A 22445-nucleotide genomic window follows, 5' to 3' on the forward strand; every position below is an offset into this window, starting at 1 on the left:
ATTTTTGCATTTGCACTTATCAAACATTTTATTAAGAACAGTCCAAAACAGTCTCAGTTTATTGTTTCGAAACATTCATGTTTTTCATGCAGCCAAACTCCATTTCACTGAAACCTACTAAGGGTGTCGTGAGACTATTCAGATCCACTCATCTCGCTGTCATTTTGATGAAACTAGTTTGCCATGAGTTTCGCTTGGTGACAAGCTGGAAGAAGCCGGGGATTAAGACATGGTCAGCAGCAACACTTAAGCTGTGATTTCAGTTTTGTAGAACACAGGGTATGCTGGTGACTGTTTTTTCTTTTTGTAACGGAGTCCATTCTTTTAAACCATTCTATTTAAAATTCTGGAAAATATGAAAAATTACACAAATGAAAAATGGACATTTGAACCAAACAATTCTAAGAACTCTCTGAAAGTCATGGGGACTCAGGATCTCCCCAAAGTGACTCACTCTTAAGGACTTTTTCTGTGCTCACATTCACGATGCAGATAGAAACACTAAAGTGATGCTCAACCAGATGCATCCTTTTGAGCAATCAGTTCCCAGCTGCAACACAGACAGTTTCACCTCTTGTTGGGAAAGCTACCTCTCCAAAGTTGGGGCTAATAAAGACCCTATAAAATCACTTTTGTAAACTACAATTAGCATTTCAGCCTTGCTGACACAAAAACAAGGGGGAACTATGATATTTAATGGGTATTTAAACTCAAACTTTTGACATGTACACGTTAACGATGGTAACTAATTTATGTAATTAACTGCATTAACGTTTTTAAAATTTAATGCATGCATGGCATGACGCCCAATACATCCGTGATTTCTCCGTAATGATGACGGGACATGGAGGCGTCTAAAGGCAAGATGGAAAAGATGAGCCTGCTGACTCTATGGATGGATATGAGAAACAAAAAACATTGATGGAACAAGACATGGGCGTAGCCCCCCTGTGGCTGGTCTAGTGGCTCTCTGGTCTTCCCCGTGTCTGCTCCTCCTCTCCGTCTTCTGTTGTTCCATGAATCATGATGGCTGATGGTGATCAGCTGATTGGCTTTTCTGTTGCTACTAGTGCTACTAGTCAGGTGAGAAGGAGGAATCTAGCGGTTCATGGTTCATACCAGCACATATTTATCTCAAAGTATTGTTTTTTTGGCAGGACCCTCCTCTAAAAGAGTAGCTGACAGGTGGTAGAAAGGATTTATACTTCAGCTATGCAGGGGTGGGTCTAGAAAAGTTCTGAAGGGGTCCGGTTCAGTCTGGTTCATTTGTGCAGATATGGCTACACAACTAAACTCCTGATGTGCATCTTCAGTAATTATTAATGGAGTGCCACCTCAGGTGAGAAGAGGGAGAATGTTATGCAACAGGTTTGGATTGTTTGACTAAGTCTGGTGTTAAAGTGAACTGGTAAAGAATAACCACCACATAAACCACATCCCCGATCATCTAGCAGGCTATTTAGTTTGAAAACGACCTAAAATGTGTACTTCAACAAGTAATGAGCATGATTTTTCTTAAATGCAAATGCCACTAAATCCTGTATCTGAAAGTTCTGCACAGTGTTCGATTTGTCCTTTCTGGCTGCTGAAATGCCAATAATTGATGTGTGTCTTCTTCTTCTTGTTCCAATTTAACTGAGTTAGTCAGCTTCCAATATGTAACAGGAGGGGAGCCTATCCCAGCTGTTGTTAGGCAAGTGGTAGAGGACACCCTGGATGGTTCGCCAGTCCATCACAGGGCATGTTTATAGATTAACATAGGTGTTGTGTTTGGAAACTGCATTTCAAAAGTTTATGTTTTTAATTTTCAGCTGTTGTTTCTCCAGTTATTCAGGATGTTTTCATAAAAACAGTTTCTATTCAAATTAATTAGCATGTTAATGCTTTTTCGTACACATTTCCCGTTTCACCAAATATTTGTTTTAATGCTTGCTTTTTAAAAATCCATTCTACTTTCATATTCTATTGTTTATACAGAGCAACCAAACACTAAAAGAGAGGGACAGCTCTCTAAGACCACCCTACAGGACTTAATGTCTGATCATAATGTGTCATTTATAAAATGCATTGGGTTTGTGTTTGTTCTAAAAAGTCTTAAAAAGTGTTCAGGCTGTGGGCTTATTAGACATTTGCATAACAAATTACACATTTAAAGGAAGGGAGGAGAAATGAGACAAAAATAGAATAGAGGTTTAGCAAAGAGGCAGCAACTCCCGTAGGCAGTGGGGCAGTAAGACACACACCCAGACTCAGCCGTTCCTCTATAATTGTTGTCTATTATTGATGGACATGCAGAGTTTCCTCTTGGCCATCTGCTCTCAGTGCTCCTACTCAGTGCCCCTTTTGCTTCATCCCAACTACTTCTTTTACAGGCAGGAATAAGCAGAGCGATGCTTCCCTGTCAGTGTGTGAATACTTCGTATAGCAGGGTTCGGCAAATGAGACGAGGTAAAAAATAAATGTAGGTTAACTTTCAGTTAAATTCCAATTTGCATACACTCTAGTACAGGACAATGTGGCTGTGTTTCGTGATAGATCATCCTCATGTGCACATGTGCATGTTTTCAGATGTTAATCAGATCCCAGCCACACCCTCATACCGGTTTTAGTATATGGCTGCAGGTCTGTTTTGATCCGAGTGGTAATTTATGACAGTGCATATTCAGTGGAGCTCCGGTTGCTGGGGGAAACCAGGTTATGCAGGTCTTTTTTTATTGGCTGCAGGGTGGTCGCATGTGGCTCGACTTGGCACCCAGCTGGGACAGGGGCCACATGTGTGGGGGTAAGGAAATGTGTAAAGTTGGCACGGGTTTGCAGACACATGGCTTCAGCTTGCAGTTAATCCACACATACAATCTCTGCAATGGTAAATAGTTTGGAAACCTTGCATGTCAGCGGCATGCAGAAAGTGCTTATATCTGTATTGTGTACTCCTGACTGACAAAAATTGGAAATCATAGATGCTGTTGAAGCCCACAGTTGTGGGGTGGTGATGTAGGTAAGACAATGGTTTTGGGCCATAGAAACTTAAATTATCACCCCAATTGTACAGCTTGTATCTGCCATATTCCTAATGGGGTTAGAAAAGGCTTTATTTTCTGGCTTGCCGTGAGTTAAGACTCCCTGGGGAGTACGAGATGAGAGGGAAATTAATAATGTGTAGGGATCCAAAGGCTCTGGCTGCATCAAAGGATCAGAAGAGGGTGAGGAGAGTGGATTGGAGGCAGGAAGGGAAACAGAAAACATGGGCAAACAGAAGAAAGTACAATCAGACATACAGGCCACCTTTGAGGAAAGGCTAGAAGGTAAGAGGAGTGGCATTAAGAAACACATGAAAGGAGTTCCTTTTCTTTTCTTATTTTTTTTTCTTTAATTAAAGACTTTCAAGAAGACAACCTCTCTTGGGGATACTCCATTTATAAGTTATCTCTTCAGTTTTGAAATCTCATATGTAGATGAAATCATATTTTTAATTACCAATATATTTCAAATAAGCGTTAGATCAAAACCAGGGGAAATGACACCCTTTGTTATCACACGCAAGGCCATAAACTGTGAGCAAACTCTTAATGTTGAAGAAACTTGAGTTTTAATATTAATGAACCTTACTCTGTAATGTGTGAAAGTCACGCTAACGTGCAGCGCTGGCACACTCGCGGCTCTTCTCTCCAGGCTTTCCAGGCTCCAGTCCTCCTGTGACCCATCTGGCTTGAAGCCAGTTCCTCCGCCATTCTTTGAACCTGGACTATTGCGAGCTGAGGGCAGCTGTGTTTGTCAGATCCAGCACCAGGCAACATTAAATATTAATTGCTTTTAAATACCAAATTTACCCTCTCACATTTTTTATCTTTGTGTTTTCAATTTCTACAACTGATTTAGTCTGTTTCACTTTTCTGAAGAAAATTTAGGCTAATAAGGCTAAAAAATATCATGACAAGGCTGCTGTCTGCCATGTGTGATCCTGCCCTGCTTTAATGCCAGACGGGCAGAGTGCCACCAGGCAGCACAATGGATTTATCCACAGTGATTTCTTAAAATCTCTGACCCGCCACTAAACGTACACACCATGCTTCATTTGCAAACCATTCCTCTCCCTTCTTTGCTTATCTTTGTCTCTCTTTTCTCATATCTAGACCCCCAAATAACCCTTTCTCACCCTGTCAGATTTTCGAGCATAGAGATGTAAATGAATATAATCTCAACACTTTTTGCAACTGATTAACACGAGAACCCCCCTAATAGAGAGAGAGTTAAAGGTTTTGGTCAACAGCTCTTCAGCAGAAGTGCTCTAAAGGTCCTCTTTTCATGGCAGCCATTAGCACGGACTCAACCTGAATGATAAATACCATCGATGCAAAGCTGTGGTATTGTGTGCTTAGAGAAGAGGGAGTTGTGGGTGACACACCTGCCTGGGAAGAGAGGGGTTGAGATAACAATTTTCTCCTCCCTGACAGGGAGACATCTGGCATCGCCACGGTGCTGCAACCTGAAGCACACCCAGGAGTGGGTAATGAGGCGTAGGAGACAGGGTTGTGTTTTGTCAAATGTGTGTGCATGTGTGTGTGTGTTTTCTGGGTTAGGTGATTCCCTCGTCTTCCTAAATTAGCCTGCTAGCATGCCATCTGCAGTACTCGACCATAAACTCACTTGTGTGTGTCTTGTAAGCAGGATTGAATCGAAACAGGAACATATTAAACCTTTTTGTACCAAAAACTGATTGCAGTATTTTTGTGAGGAAATTACACAGAAATCTGAGAGGGCGGTGGCTGCTGGGAGCATGCAGCTTCCACCAAATCTAATCCAGTATTTTGCATTTTTAAGAACGTCACCCGGATCTCTATAAAAGTTTAATCAGTTTTGTCTTTAGTTATGCAATTCTATCTTTTAGTTCTGTGTAAAAGACAAAATAATATGAGGTCAAACAAGGGATCATCATTTGCTATGCACGATAAAGCTGAAGTAGCACCCGTTCTTCACCCACACTACGTCTTTGAATGCCACTGTAAACATTACAGACTGCTTTATGTGTAGATGGAGTTGTATGTGGAGTTAAATGTGCTTGAAAGGGGTTGCTAAGAGACAAACAGCTAATGTTCCCCCTCATAGGAAATGTGGAGCTGCAATGATCATCTTAGCTTTTAACTTTTTAACATCTGAAACAGTTTGAGAATGGCTCTGTGGAGAATATTTCTATTTGTTGCCTCGGAGGACTTGTTTTTATCTTTTTATTGCTTTTATATCAATTTAATCAATTTTTAGGATTGAAATCAATCCACCCACTCTTTGCACTGTATGTAATGACATACTGAAAGGTGTTTAAATTATTTGCAGATGACAAGGACATTATCAATTTTAAGAGTAATGTCATGGAAGATATTACTGAAGATTATGGTTTATTATTATTATTTTTTTCATTATGTTAAAAATATGTAAAATCAATTAAAATAAAAACAAAAATAATGCTATTTAAAAAATGTAATTCAGGAGTAGAACCACTGATAGCTTATGTTAAAATGGAGTCCATGAAAACATTTGAAAGAATAATCTGTAAGTAACAAATTCAACATGAGCAAAGTATTATACACAACAAAGCAAGTTCTGAAATCGCTAATGTTCGCTGTGATTTCATAACATTCATTACCCGAGCAACAGATCAGATTGAACTGATTGGTCTGATCTGGTGGACGAGAAGACAGCATAGTTGATGTTCAGGGCTAAAAATTAAACATTAACCGGAAACATTTAGAAATGTCTTAATGACCAGAAGGGGACCTGTAAATTCATAAAATAATTTTGTAACACACAAATAACCAGGACGTGTATGTGATGATTTTCATTCATTTTTGTTGTTGTTTTGTTTTTGTTGTTTTTTTTTTGTTTTATTTATGCCGTTTCACAGTGCCTCCTTACCATTTTCTCTAATTGGTTCTGACTGGCAGCTGTGTCCACTGGCTTAGAGCCAAACAAAGTTTAAAGTATCTGATTGGTTCAGCCTGGTGTCAGTTAAGAGGAGAACCAATGGGCCGCAGACCACCTTGTTTCATTGGCTGGTGGTCTGGAAAGAAAGTTCTGTGCTGAGTATTTGGATAAATTAATTACTGAGGCACAGGGAACACTGAAAATGGGTGGCGCTTGAAAGCTTGAGTGGCTGGCCCAGTGTTAGTCGGGCTACTGATCTACTGAGTTTCATGGACCAGTCAGACCAATAAATAAACTTTGTTGCCTGCCACATTGAAAGGAACAACCATGCTACGTTCAATGCCTCTTAAATCCCTTTTCTTTCCCATTTCTGGTACTTAGTTTGAACTTTAATAAGTCATCTTGATCATGTCCACCTGCCTAAAAGCATTGAGTTGCTGCCGTGTGATTGACTGATTAGCTACAACAATTGTTCCTAATAACTTTAAATAGACAGTGACTTATAAATAATCAGTTAAATATTTGTTTGTTTGCAGGTCATCTCTGCTCTGTCGAGGATCTCCCACCACAGCATTGCACAAATCAAGGGCATCAGGTATGTGTCTAATGCATGACTCACTCATTCATCACTTCAGCTGCAAATAAACACTGCAGAATATCAGTAGCAGAGAAACCATTTGGATAAAATTATTCCACTTTTTCTTTCTATGCTTGTATTGAAATGGATGATGCTTTTAAAAATGATTCTCCTTTAAAAGCCAATTTACATTTCAGGCAATTAGATGCTGCTTTTAGCTTTGTACTGTCTTGCAGAGCAAGATAATCCACAACACATTTCCATCTGTCACTCAAACAGCAGTTTGTCTTTCTGAGTCAGAATACTTCATTGTATGCAAGGGTGGTCATTTCATACAAACACTAGAGAGACTGAGGTAGTCTTTCACACTCCTTTATCACAGCTGCAGTGGGCGTCTGATCTCTCTTTATTTGCTCAATGTGCTTGGAGCTTGGTGGCTTGTAGGTGCCACATAAAAAGCCATTTTATCTGTCTGAGTAATAAGTTGATGGTGTGCACCCATTAGGAGCCATGTCAGGAAATGAAAGGAGAAAAAAAAGCAGGAGCAGGTCCCTTGTTATTAATAAAGAGAAACACAACCTGCTGAGTGCTGGTTTATCACTGCCTGTCCATTCTGACTGTCAAAATATATTCTTATTTGACAGAAAACTCTTTACTGGTCCGCATATACAAGCTGCATGTTCTGCTTTATTTATACGTGTGTTAAATTTACTGTGTAAATGGGCGACATGCAGCAACTATGATTTGTCCACTTGTACACAGGGTAAACAAATCAATACACCACATATACTAAGGATATTGATTTACCATGTGTACACAGAGCACTATAGTCGTATCATTTTCATAGTTCTGCCAGTCTCTGAGACGTTTACAGTTCCAACTTCTTCCCTGTGGAGTTGAATTTCAGTAAAAGTGACTGCTGTTCAACATTTATTATGTCCAACACGGGCCAACGTGGGCTGCCCACATACTCATTTTAATATCTAATATAGCCTTCAGTTATTTCCTGTCTCTTACTGTTCCCACTACAGACTTTGCAGATATGCAGAGGAGCATATAACAAAAACAAATCCATGGCCACAGACTGCGTGATCCAGTAGGGCTGTTACGAAACGTGGATGTTCCCTGACCCCACTTAGCCCTCATAATAACTATTATTAAATCAAAATCAGCTGCATTCAAAGACACAGGCTTCTGTTAGACCTCCCCTGTGTTTTAAAGACACATTATCAAGTACTGAATTTGCACAGCATACAGGCTCAGTGCTTTCATCCTCAAGTTGACTGTATAATAGTTCATGCTGGATCTGTACCTTCAATAAAAGAGACAAGTTTAAGTTCCAGTTGTCTTCAGATTGGCTCTAAAACTTTATAATTCGCACATTTCAGCTGTTCTCAGAAATATATGCAGCATGTTTTCATCTCCATAATGTGGATAATACTGGATGGAAGAATTCTTCACATTTATATATGGAGTAGTATAGAGCAGTAGTTTTCAAACTTTTTGAGCTATGACTCCAAAGATAAGACGCATTGTTGTTCGCGACACCACACCCCTGCTCAACGACTTGGTGATTAATTGTGTAATATATCAAATGGGTCATCCTGCAGCATCCTCTAAATTTAAGGCTGGAAAACTGTCAGAACCTTCATAACTAAGGAGGATAAAGTGGTTTTTGGTGGTTCGCCGCTGTGACAAAGCACCTACATGCCCTAAATCAGCTCCTTTCACAAAGATAATGTCTAATTTTTAATATGGCATGTGTACTAACTTTGATGTTTATGCATTACTGTGTTAAAAAAAAATTAAATTGTTAATTTCAAAGATTTATCAGGTAACAAACACTCACCAAGACCCACCTGTTTTCTGCTGATTTTGAATAGGTTTTATTTAAAAGGCCAAGTCTGCACTAATTCTTTTAAGCTTGATTTTTAAAACTTTATCATGTTTTAATACTGTTTTTATCTAATGTTCTTTCCTATTATTTTCTCTTTTGTTTTAGTTTTAAATGAAGCACTTTAAATCCCCCTATCATTGAATTGTGCTATACAAATACACTTGTCTTGCCATACCTATTCATTAATGGTTTAATTAATTAATGTTTAATTACAATTATCTGGCAACCCCCTAAAATTATCTTGTGACCCTCATTGGGGTCCTGACAACAACTGGTATAGAATATGCTGCTATTGAGGGAGGTTTTATTTTAATATCAAAGCATTTACTTTCTATTTTAACCAAAAATCTGCTTTTCTCAGGATGATCCACAGTGTGAGTCAGTGTGTCATTCTGTCCTGTTATTCAGACCCTCCCTTTTTCCTGCTGCTTATCTTTGCTGTCCTCAGCAGACTCCACGTTAACCCTGAATCCCTCTGTCCTGTCTTAATCTCTGCTGTTTCATGATGTTTCCCACATCAGCTCAGCAGCAAGAAGGGTGTTTATCTCGTCATGTTGCTTTCAAAAAATCTCCCACAATGCAATTAGGATTTTTAAATTTGCTTTTAAATTTTGATTTTGCAGTTCGTTCTTTCATTGCATTGATTTATTGATGTTTGAGCAAAATATTATTACACCTATGTGGGGTGGAAGAGTTCAATAGCCAACTTTAATGGTATGGAGGTTGTGGTGTGGTATACAGGTGTGGTATGGCAGTAGTCCAGTGTAACATGGGTGGCATACTGAAAGGAATTATTAGTGCTGAATGAAAGATAATTTGGTGCAATGTATGTTTACCAGAGAATGTAATCTTTGTAATAAAAGGCTTTGCTCATTTAAACAGAAAATAGTGCAAAATAAAATTCTGGATGCATGAATACAACATGGCTCTAGTTTAAGACAAGGCACTTAACTGGTCTGCCCGCAGCTTGCCTGGGGCAATTATGAATATGCTTTTATCATGATCATAGATATTGTATGATAATTTTAAATTTAGAATTTTTATAATTTATAAAATAAATAAATAAATAAATGTATAAATCTATTTTTTATACCAGTTTCAATTCAAACTGACATTTTTTAATTAGTTGTAAATCTATCAACACATAAAACAAACCACATCTATTGGTTTAATTAATATTCACTTTGCTTAATTTAGAATATAAATAGAAGCAGAGATGCTCATTAAAAATGTCGCAGGTTAACTGTTGTTAAATAACTGATCGATTAATCATCAAAAGGCTTCGTCCTCCACATGAATTATATATGATTTTACAGCTTTGCACATCATTCCAGAAATGATCTGCATTATACAGCTCAAGTGAGCAATCACTGTGTTTATGGTGCACTTCACACCAGATTTCCTGTTTATTTAGGTGCACCTCTGCTCCATTGTGACTTACAACATCACACATTAGTCATTAGTATGCAGTTATCACACTGTACTTCCAGTTTTCATTTTTACGTCAGGCCATTTGAATGCATGCAGCATGATCATTTCTCACAAATATTATTATTATAACTCAAACCTGCAAGAAAAAGAAGGCCCAAAAGTCATATTATAAGCCTGCGCACGTTCTCCTCAAGCAGAGCAGCTCTATAGACGGGAATGGTGCAATAAGTGGCAAAGTGCACTCACTCGCTGGGCTTCCAGCGATTTATCGACCCCTGCAGAAACGAAGCCGTGTCCTGGGACATGAAACTCCTTCTACTGCTGACTATTTGAGCTGCTTTCACACATAACTGCTACAGTGTTGTTGTGTTGTTCGACAGCAGGTGATCAATGGGAGCAGCTCAGTGCGGCTTTGTACAGCACTCATACGCCAACAACACCAGGACAGTGTGCAGGCACGATCACAGACTGGAGTGTGTTACTGTAATGCAGTCAATCTAGAAGAAAAAGATTTTATGGTACAGTAAAGAGCTGCGATGAAAATCATAGAGGGGAAAAAAACTTCTGATACTGTCACAATCTAAACAAGTTTTCTGAAGTTTTAACAGATCTCAGATCAACTCAGTTTGGGTTATGAAATCCAGTTGTGGATGATTATCAATATAAAACTTACAAACAGCCGTATATTATATTTGACCAGAACAAGGTTAGTGCCTTATACACTCTTCTGTGTCATGGAGCTCTAATTTGAGACCAACTCTTAAAATCCTGAACAGTACAATTTCATTTAATTAGAAAACTGTATAACAGCCTGACTCCACAATTTAATAAAACACAGTTCTCCATTAAGAAGTCTGGTTGAAAGAAGACCTAAATGCAGAGTCCACAGCTCAAATGGATGTCATTACCGAAATGATTTTATTGAAACTAAAAAACTATTTACTTTAATAAAAAAATAACAAATAACTAGTAAACCATGGGAACAACAACAGAGATATGGCACTGGACAAATAACCTAGATTACTTATTTTGATGATTACTAAAAAGAAGCAGGTGTAGTAATCAGTAAATGAGGAGCAGGTGTGACCCAAAAATAGGAAGTAACCACACCTTCTCTCAGGTTACATAAGAGGCTAACCCTGATTAAATAAAATCGGATGAAAGATTAATTACAATATTAACTGAACCAGAATATGAAATCTTTAAGAATGAAGAAAGATAAACAAAACACAATACAAATCAGAAAATAATAAAACCCAAACTGAACTGAAACAACCAAAGAAGACGAAACAAAACAAGAAACAGAAATATACCAAGGATTAAACCAAACTAACCAATCTGACCAACACTAAGTCAAACACACTAATTCAGTTAATAAGACAAAGGTGCAAGAAACAAGACAGGACACAAAAAACTCTAAACTCATTAACCATAACCAGGTTGACTGAAATACAAAGCAAAGCTAAAGCTAACAGTACAAAGTTAAAGCTAACTGAACAAAGCTAAAGCTGACTGAACAAAGCCAAAGCTAACTGAACAAAGCTAAAGCTAACTGTACAAAGCTAAAGCTAACTGAACAAAGCTAAAGCTAACTGAACAAAGCTAAAGCTAACTGAACAAAGCCAAAGCTAACTGAACAAAGCTAAAGCTAACTGTACAAAGCTAAAGCTAACTGTACAAAGCTAAAGCTAACTGAACAAAGCTAAAGCTAACTGAACAAAGCTAAAGCTAACTGAACAAAGCTAAAGCTAACTGAACAAAGCCAAAGCTAACTGAACAAAGCTAAAGCTAACTGTACAAAGCTAAAGCTAACTGAACAAAGCTAAAGCTAACTGAACAAAGCTAAAGCTGACTGAACAAAGCTAAAGCTAACTGAACAAAGCCAAAGCTAACAGTAAAAAGTTAAAGCTAACTGAACAAAGCTAAAGCTGACTGAACAAAGCTAAAGCTAACTGAACAAAGCTAAAGCGACAAATAAATAATTTATAACAAATCAGAAAAATCAGTTAAAAGAATTTTCACCCAGAGCTTTAAATGAAAAACAGTTAGTCATTTTAACAAAAATATTTTGTATACTGAGCTTTACAATGTTCACACAATGTAAACTAAAACTAAAGATTTTTTTTTACATTGAAGCAGGATATAGCATAAACCTTTCTCCTTTTAAAGTCTCAACATATCTTAGAATTTACTTCTAACAAACACGGTATAGCTGAGTGACCATAGATCAGATAAGAAGTTATAGTTGGTAGAACAAAAAACTTAAAAAAATAACAATACCTTATTTGTCCATATATTATACATGACTGCTGCATTACTGACTGATTCGCTATTTTAATTTAGGATTGATGCACTTGGCTTTTTAAGCATTAAATTGATCTGTTTTACAGTTTTACACCCCTGGTTGGACTTGAAGTGTTAGATGAATCTATGAAAGAAATGAAAGTGAAATACTTTTTTTTCAACATGCAAAAGTCAGTTATAATCAAATTAAACTGAACAGCAAACCACTATTCACCATTAAAAACATCAGTGTTGAGGAACAGCCAGGAGTATAATTACACTGGCATTCTCTGAATAAAATTTCTCTGGATTACTACACAGGGTACAGACATGAGCACCACATCTGCCATAGAGCAGCAATAAATTGCCTAGAGACAGCTCATCAGAGGTGTTCTGATGAAATTATGCACAAATGTCAATTACACCTTGTTGCACTATTAAAGGGAATGAAAACTGCAGCCCTGGACACTAGAAATGTGCAAACTGCTCCACAAACTACTACGTAATTAGATTTTTCTCGGCGGGACTCCATTAATAACTTAAAATATAATGCACACTTCATTGGAGGGGCTCATCTGAAGTGGGCGTGTTATTACACTCTGGGGGAGGCTCCTTCTTCTCTTCATAACCGTGAGGGAGAAAATAATATAAATTAGATCAGATTTTTGTATACTTGTAATTAGCCTTTGAAAAAAAGGTTTTAATGAAATGATGGCTCTAAAATGTGATAAAAATGTAGCAGATTAAAGAATAATGTAGTTTGTGTGTGTGTGTTGGCTGACCTTTGATTATCTCGCTGACCATTTATTAACTTGACAACTTACTCTTTCAGTGTGACCGCTGTTTAATTATATAGCTTCACACACACACACACACACACACACACACACACACACACACACACACACACACACACACACACACACACACACACACACACACACACACCCAAACACACACACAAACACAGAAACTTGCACAAAACTAAAAAAAGAAGCTCTCTCTATACTTTCAGGCCACTTCAGATGTGTCTTTAGGCGGATGTAGACCACAGGAAAGTGTTTTAGTCATCTGATGATATCTTGGGATTAAACACAGTGAAGCTGAGTGCGAACAGAGACTTGAGTGCTTCCGTGAGAGCTTTAAAGGTCTTGTCTGTGACACTAAACTCACTTCCCTGTCTAGACAGTTGCATCACAGATACAGATGCTACTTGTTCTTGCTTGTCTTTCACTACTGTGATATGATTTCTGAATATGGTTAAATAAAGCAAATTACGAATAAAAATAATGTTAAAACAAAGCAAATCTGGGAAATACTGATTTTCTTGATAAGATATTATGAAGGTTATCACACATTACATGTGGGTTTTCATGTGTAATATGTTAATTTACCTCATGATACATGATAACTTCAATGCTTTTCCAAACTTTTTAGATCTTCTTTTTACATGCAAACATATTGTGCAAGATCCTCAAGACATTTGCTTCTACTGTTTTGTCCAACTTCTCTAAATCAATACTCAATTTGATTTAGAGCAACTCCTTTTACTTTAGTTAAATTATTTTTAAGCCATGTTTCACTAGGGTATTATTACCTGTCTGGCACACAGTTGAATTAAATGAAACATTGTTAGGGCTTTACTTTAGTTAAAGACAAAGCAAAATAATAACAAATTAACAAATTTCTTGAAGCAAATCTTCCATGTGTTAGTATGACAACTGGTGGTTTGGAAAGTTAAAATTGTGTTACAAATACAGCTCTTGAATGCAGTCTCCCCTGCTTTATACAATGGATGGAGGAGTTGGTTGAATAAATTGGTTTATTATGCATTCCAGTCATACTGAGAATTCCTACATAGTCATTGCTTTGGCTACTATAGTGACCTGTTGTGGTAAACAGAGTCTGAATAAGACCCTCCTTTGTTTCTGAGTGTATTCTCCCTTTTTGTCGTTAATTTGTATATGAGAGGTGACAGAAATTACCAGCTAAAGATAATTAACCAATACTTATAATGAGATGATTTCTTTCTCAAATTAGGTCCCATTTAGCAGTATAATTAAACATATTATGTCTAAAACAATTTATTGTAGTCTCCAAATTTCAACTAATAAAAAGTTTTACTCACTTGAACGACATATCAGTGTTTCTTTTAACGCCTTAATGTGAATTTAATGCCTTATTGTCCACTTGCATAACAAGAGATATTTGTTTCACACATTTATGTTTAGTTTATCAGGATATTCTGGACTATTCCTTTATTTTGTGGAAAAAGTAGTAGCTGAACATTGTACTTCTCGGAGCAGCAAAGCATTTATTGTTAATTTCAGTCCGGTTTATTTATAAGATGCACTCTGCTGAAACTGCCCGTCGGTGTTGGCTGCAGACACTGGAGAGTTCACTGTTTATGTTGTGCTCGACTTTATTTTGGCCTTTGATACCATTGATCACAGCATCTTAACTAACAGGATTCAGGATTTGGTGGGGATTTCAGGAACAGTTTTTAAAAGGTTAATTTTTTACCTTTTTAACAGAAGATTCAGGCTATGAATTAATTAGATTATTAGGCTAAAATTCAGAGACATTTAGTCTTTATGTGGAGTCCTTCAGGGTTCTGTTCTGGGCCTAATGCTGTTCTTGATATATTCTCTGCTCCTAAGAAAGTTAATAAACCAATTGAATTTCATTTCATATCAAATTTATACTGATGATATCCAGTGGTACTGCTTGTGAGTCTGAGATTATTTCAGAGCACAGGTTTACAAGCTTAAAACATGTTTAAGTCACAGAATTGAACCTTTGCCGTTACTATGTGATAACAAGTTTGCAAGTTTGAATGCAGCTTTGCGGTGTATAATTTTTAACCAGAATAAACTGCTTTCAGATTAAAAACAAAAAAGCCAAAATGATTGACATTTGACTCATAATGCTGATAAGAAACATGTTCAGAAACTCCAGATGTTTCAAAACTCAGTTATTTCAACATATAGCCGACATCTTGCTTCTCACTGGTGATCTTCAGTGTCCTCCTACGCTCCCTCTGCTCTCCATCTCCTTCTTAAGCAATGCAAGATGTACTCTGAGTGCAATTAAGATTTCCCTTTCAGGGATGTTTAATGTTGTAGTGTCTAAGTCAAATCAAACACACTACATCTCAGTAACTTCAGTGTTGTTGCACAGGTTATGACCTCATTGATTTTAATAGCTGTTTTTAATTGTGCATGGTATCAAGCTAATAGGCTTTAATTTGTAGCAATCATAATCAGCTCTTTGGCAGGGTGGGGGTAAGGTAACATGGTTGGCCATTTAAAAACTAATCCTGCACTTCTAAAACTGCTTCAGATAATTGATACTGTATTTTCAAATATATTAGAGAGAGAAATCCTCACTATTTAATGAGCTAATTCATTAGTCATCCTTTTTTTGCCACCTCCCTTTAGCAGTTGTTTGTTGACACAGTGTGAGCAGCAATGAAAAATTTTGGAAGGGGATCGGCATGAATCGTTATGATTACTGTTCAGTGAGCTGACATGACAACTTTTATTCATGCCACTGTTTTGTTCTCAGTTTGTCTTTCATCGATATTTGTTTAAGGCAGGCAGTGAAGGCCACGCTCTGCCGCAGAAAAATTACAGCTGCAAACCTGGTCATTCTTCTATGTTTTGAAGTGCTTTACAGTTTCCTCTACAATCTTTTGAAAACTCAGCGAACCTTGACAGGGTTTGGATGACACCTGCCTATGCATCTGACAAAAAAACTTCTGTTTTCCTCCCTGAATTCCTTCGAAAGTTGGTTGTGTGACAGATGACAGGCTCCTTATCTGTCATTCACCATGTTTAGATGTGTTTTGACATCGTTGTTTGTGACTGATGGGGTCCCTCTGTTGAATACATCCTGCTGCTTTACTGCTAAAGTGATAGAGCACTGAATGACAAGACGACAGATGGAACACAAAATATACGACGGGCTGTTTTTCTACCTGGGATGGACGGTGGGGTGTGTGCAGTGATAAATTGTTTTGTAATCCCCCCTCTCTCTCTGTGTTTTTTCTTTTTGTGTGTGTGTGTGCACCAGGCCTTTTCCATCTGAGGACACAGCTCTCAATGAGGATGATGTGTACCGCAGCCTGGAGGAGTTGGCAGAGTAAGTGTGCATTCTACCAAAAACACCCACACAGGCTGGTTTGTATCACCAAGGGGGACATTGCATCACTCATCTGGAGGCCTTCCCTTAACCTTAACCATATGCCTTCTGTAACTTCAGTCTCTTCTTACATGAATTATAATTTTTAAAATCTGAAATTAAATAGTTTGGCTCAGTTATCTTAGTTTTTTTATGTTTTCATTTTCTTCTGTATTGTCTGTAGCCACAAACCCTCAAATGCAAAACAAATTCAGGCTAATTTTATATTTAAAAATACTAAAAAATGTTATTTCTTTGCAAAAAAAAGACTGTGCTATCTGCATTTTACAGGTAACAGGATTTCTCTACAGTAAAGAGAAGCTGAATCTATTTTGTTTTATGTGGTATAAATGAATGCAGACAAACTGGAGACACTTATAAAGAGCATCTGGAGTTTTATCGCATGTATTTAACATATCTTGTGATATGTGAGCTGTGATTGCCACTTCTTCCAGTATCTGCTAATTGCTTAATTACATAAACACGAAACCCTCTGTCACTCTGCCTGTTGCCATGGTGACATCAGCGCAGCTCTGGATTTAGGAGTGGCTGTTTCTCCTCCTGTCTCAGCAGCTTTTTTTCTGTTTTTGGTGAATATTAGGTGGGTTTTGCTTTAAGTGAAAGAGAGCTGTATGCCCTCGAGGTGGCGACAATGATGACAGCAGCTGCTTGACTCAGATTAATGGAGAATAATTAGTTAACTGCTCTGAAAAGGGTGTCATTTATCATAGAAAGATAGGGAGGAGAAGTGTAATAGATAGACAGAAGAGCATGCATGCTATAGATGTATACCCACTGAATGCAGTGTGATGTTCTTTAGCGGATGCTGCAGGATGGAGGATAGGAGCTGCAGCCAAGCAGGCTAATTCTGGATTAGGGTTCAAATATTACTCAGTCACATTCGAACAAACAGGCAGGACACTAGATTACATAGTTTTTTGCATCCCATGGCTTGTTGAAAAGGAAAAAGATTCTTTTTCTACAGCTAATAAAGTAAAAAATAACAGCAATTTAATATATCAATATATTAACCAATGTTACTTTTTTTCTTTTATGGGATCAACATTGCACAAAGAGCAGCTTTTGGCATGGTCAGTGCTTAGATAAACCCTGTTGGCAAGTGCCACAGCCTTTCAATACTTCTGTTGCCTAGAGTCCTTTGGGTTTGTTTATTTGAGTTTTTCCTGCAAAAGGCTTCCAGTTCTGTGCAATTCTCGTCTCAGAGGCCCTGCTCTTTTTAAATCCTTTCACAGATTATCAATAATATTAAGACTAAAGGACTGTTAACGCCACCAAAAACTGCTGCTGCACCTCTGGAAGTAGTCCTTCATGGTGGTGTTGTTGGTTGTTAATTTGCTGTAGAAGCTGTGCTTTTTTCCCGTCATTAACTATGTGACAATTATTTTTCTGTTATTTAATTTAAATATTTCACCTTTCTATTGGTAAAAGGCTTTCTTTGCTTCTAGTTCCAACACAAGCCCAAAGCATGATAATTCTACTTCCATCCTTAACAGTTGCAGGGGTGTTTTTTTTCATAAAATTAGTTGTTTTTCTCTAGTTTCTTGCTCTCTGTCGCTAGAAAGTTCTGTTCATCTGTCCACATGAATTGATAAGTTTCCTATATTTGTGCTGGTGTTATTGCACAATACGGCATTGCACCATCTTTCCAAAGAAAGTTTCTTTCCAGACCAGTCCTTTAGTCCTTAAAGGTAGTCTATACTCAAATCATTAATTGAGTCTTTATAGTTTTTTGCTTATGTCCTCTGATGGTTGCCAGGATGCCATCAAACTGATGTTCACTCCTACAAAAAACATGATTTACCATCAAAAACGACTCCCATAGTGAGTGATAGGTTCTCCCAGCTTATCTGGGCTCATTCAGTAATGATTGTTTACATTACATTTGTTATGGTTATGTTTTCTTGATGCGATCAACCTCTTAAACTTCATCATGGTCTTTAACTAATGTTCCTCAGGTACACCACAAACTGAATCAATACCACCAAGCTTTGCAGTCCTCTTGTAGCTTTCTTTTCCCATGTGATTATATCATATTTTAATTTTTGGAGTGCTGGACAGCTTCTTAGTGAAGCTCCATAAGTTTGGCAGCTCATGGCTGTTATTTCTGATATATTCAAAAAGCTTTGGAATCAGTCACAGTGAAATGGGAACAACCCACAGGCCTGAAAAGCCGGAAAAAAATCCAAGAATTTAATGAAATATATCTGATATCTTTCATTGAAGTGCTCAAACTTTTAAATGTTGCTTTTTGTCTTTATTTCCACTGTAAATTTGAATTAAACAAAAAATAACAAAACCAGTCCTGCTTAAAATATTGAAAATAATGTTTAATTTTTCAATTTACTATTCACAGTATTTGAAATGTTAAGCCAGGGCTCTATCATAAATAAATGTTAAATTTGGAAAGAGTCCAGTAGATGCAATGAATGCTTGTATCCATGGCAACAAGTGTCATTGAGCCCAGCAGCTAGTATATGTATGTGAAGTGAGCAATGTAGGTTAGGATGCTTGCTATCTTCTAAGAAATTGTCATAGCAACCTTTGACATCCAAAATCTCTAGTCTCTCATGATTGATATTGACCTGCTGTAACCATGGCAGCGGCTTCACTGAGCCAGAATGTTGAGTTCATTTGTTTCTCTTAAATGGTCCGGAGTGTTGCAGCACTGTGCTCGATGTGTGCCCTCTAGGTGCAGAGGGCAGGGTCCTGTTAAATTACCCATGCTGCTCTGCAGTATGGCTGCTCTTGACCTTCTAAAGGGAGCTTTTTTTTCCATCAATGGACTGACACATAATTGATTCATCAGCAGGCCCTGCTCCTAATGCACTTGGACACACTTTGCACGTAGGTCACGCTAGCAATAACTCTGCTCTCAAAGACTTATTAATTAGCCTGAAATATTGATGATTGTGTGATTTATGATGGGTCCATGACTGAACTGCAAGAGTGAGGGTGAGAACAATGATTATCTTTCCACAGTGATAATAGTCATGCTTTATGGATGTAAAACCATTCTTTTCCCCTAAGGTAGAAAATAGTGCAATGGCAGGACATGCAGTCTCATAAAAACAACAGCATGTAAGAAATAAAACGGTATTATTGTCCTCACAAATACTGAGCATGAAAATATAAAGCTGTGTGCAAGGGTATAACAACTTTTTTCATAGCAAAAACTAGCAATCTACTTAAATTGGATCATTAATTTCAGTCGTGCGAGGACAGAAAACATCAAGTGCTTGATGTCTAAGTCTACAAAAATGGATTTAAACTAGAGGCTTTAAAAAGAGAGATTATGGGAGCAGACTTAATGTTATATCACTGATCCAGCAGCTCGTGCAAAAAAAAAAAATGTTGACTAAGCATTTATTTTATTCAGGGTCCAACTAAATAGATGAAAAAAATAAGCGTCAGTAATCTGCACAGGTGGTAGCATCCCTGCTTTGTGTCTCAGCCTGCTGTTGCTCCTCCAGTGCCTTCCGAGTCAGCTGAAACCACCGTTCATTGATGTTTCACCCCCTACCCAGCACATCTCCTGCTTGAAGGGCAGTGGCTAAATGGGGATGTCTCCCTGCCACCCCCTGCAGCTGACCCTTACTCTTGGATTAACGGGGTTGTTTCTCTAATTCCTGTCCCTCCTCCGAAGCCACAACCAGTAGCTTGCCTTCCTGGCTTCCTCTGGCAGTCCTTTAGCCTCACCCCAGTTGCTCTAGCCATCCTCAGAAGCTGGATCAATGACTTCCCCACAAAGCCCCTGTATCTGACCTCTACTGGATGGATGACTGCTACCCAGCCTGCCTCCCTACTCTTTACTGCCAGCTCGGTGTACTTGAGCTCATTCGCTGCTGGTATCCCTTCCTCCCACGGGACTGTGAGGCAGTCTGATCTAAGAGAATTCTCCAGGATTTCTAAGCAGAGGTGTTCTTCTTGCTGCTGTCTTTTTCTGGATTTCGTCGCTCTGATAAAGTGGTTTAGTGTTTGCTGGTCTGTTGAAAATAAATCCAATCTCAGCCTTAACCTGGACTCCAGATTGAACTCAATCTAAGGAATTAGACTTAGAAACCAACCACCTCTGTTGGCACGCCAGGGACTCGAACCAGACCCAAGCCCACCTCTGTAACCACTAGGCTACCACTCCCCCTCATCACCAGAACTTAAATAATTCTAATCTTTAAGAAATTTTGTCAAGTCTTTCGTAGATAATTGGCCCTGTGTGACTGTTCTGCATCCAGCAGCTTGTCGGGATGCAGGAACTATGTTAAAAATGGCATTTTGCTTGACTGAGTATCATTTTAAAGGTTAAGTAGAAGTCACTTCGGTAGTTGGAGGATTTCCATATTTACAATATTATGTCAGAAGAACTCATGTCAGGTGGATTGAGGCCTTAAGCTGTCATTATGAGCTCAAATGGAAATGCTTGCTGTAAATATGTGGTATAGCTATTCTGTTGTAGGTGCAAGCATGACTTTGGGTAGCACTCATATCTGTTTTTGCATCTAATTGAGGTCTCACAGGTTAATATGGTAAACATGGTCCATACTTCCTCCCTCTGGCTTTCAGTTGTTCAGGTTTCCCTTCTCCTAAGTTAATTTTATCCTCTCCTCTCATATTGTGCATGGCAACCCCCCATCCTCCTGACCACCACCCGCTACCCCAATCCCACAAACCCAGAGGAAACACTGCTCTCCGTCTGGAATGACTCCAACCTGTATTTGACAAAGCATGAAATGGGGTGGATTGGGCACAGTTGCCAGCAGACTTCTTCCTTTTGCGAAAGGCACACATAGATTTCCATTCTGAAGCATATGCTGTCACAAGCTCTTTGTGTCACTCTTTTGAAGTTTATTTTGCTGCATTGAGCCCTTGGGCAGGTTGACAAGAAAAGTCAGTAGCTTGTAAGATGAGGGAATTCACTTCAGGAGTTATTTTTAGTCTAAATGTATGTAATCATATACGTTTTATTTAGATTAATTTTATTCCCTAATGGCCACCAAGAATAGTATTATTTACAGTAGATGGAGACTGATATTAGAAACATCTAGGTATCACTATTATTTTTTAATAGTAAGCAGTTTACAATTTAATATCTATAGTTAACACACTGGTCCTGTTGTAAAGACCTGGCATTACATTACACGGCTGTATTCTTTTTTCTTGCTGCACCATCTTTGGGTGAAATGAGGTAAAGTTAGATCACGCTGGCTTTTGTAGGTTATGTCTGTGTTTCACTCTAATGCTATTACAGGATATTACTAGTTTGAGCAGGTTCTCTTATGCTACCTGACAGATCACAGTTAGTGGGCTGCATTGTTAGGAAATGTGAAGTTTTTTTTTATTTATTTTCTCCTTGTCCTGTCCAGCACCATGACAGGCAGAGAGGGGCATGGACAGGGACCACTCATGAACATTTAAAGGTTCAGACATAGAAACAGCCTGTTCTCCATAGAGCTTACTAGAGCCACTTTGTGAATGACTGAAATTAAAAACCAAGGCTGAATTTGGGGAAATACACTTTGAAAACAATGTTGTTGGACCTCCGACACCCATATGGAATTGTTGAAAAAATGTATAATAAGTGACCTTTAATAGAAAACATGCTATGTAAAAGAAGACAAAGCAGAGAATCATCAGGAGCACCTACAGGAAAACAAACTAAGGAGAACATGAACAATAACACAAGCAAGCAAGTGACCACACAACTGTAGTTATTGGTAATTAAACCTGCAGGACAACACAGTAACTGTAGAAGCACATGTCTTAGTTAAAGAGAGTGTGTACGTGTGTGTGAGAGACTAAAGCTAAAGTCATGCTAGCTACAGATTTCCATCATACTGAAACTCCTGTTGGCACTGAAGTAATTTTAACACCTTTAGATAAACTTTGCTTTCACAGTTAAAGACTGTACCAAGACAGTCAGCAGACTCTTTCTGAGGATCATTTTAAAAAAGATTAGTTAGTTTTCTGTAAAAACCCACATCAGTGCAAATCCCCCCATGATATTGATGTTAAATCCAAAAAACAACTCTTTCAGATTTGGCTATTTTAGCTTGACCAAATCAACTGGCAAGTGTCGTCTTAATAACAGTCCTTGACTCCATCTTTGTTTTCAGATGGTAGTAGTTTTTCTTTTCTCCTTAC

At 38.1% G+C, this 22445-nt stretch overlaps 1 protein-coding gene across 11 annotated transcripts in view; it reads left to right on the plus strand.

The window, feature by feature from the left end:
- Positions 1-22445, plus strand: part of vav2 (vav 2 guanine nucleotide exchange factor) — a 221603-nt gene that overhangs the window by 150427 nt on the left and 48731 nt on the right. For all 11 annotated transcript variants that reach the window (XM_041970978.1, XM_041970983.1, XM_041970980.1 and 8 more), the window contains 2 exons: positions 6456-6514; positions 16182-16250. In XM_041970978.1, coding sequence (XP_041826912.1) covers positions 6456-6514; positions 16182-16250 — 128 coding nt within the window. The remainder of the gene's footprint in view (positions 1-6455; positions 6515-16181; positions 16251-22445) is intronic.

Source organism: Melanotaenia boesemani, chromosome 19, assembly GCF_017639745.1.
Source record: "Melanotaenia boesemani isolate fMelBoe1 chromosome 19, fMelBoe1.pri, whole genome shotgun sequence".
Lineage (NCBI taxonomy): Eukaryota > Metazoa > Chordata > Actinopteri > Atheriniformes > Melanotaeniidae > Melanotaenia > Melanotaenia boesemani.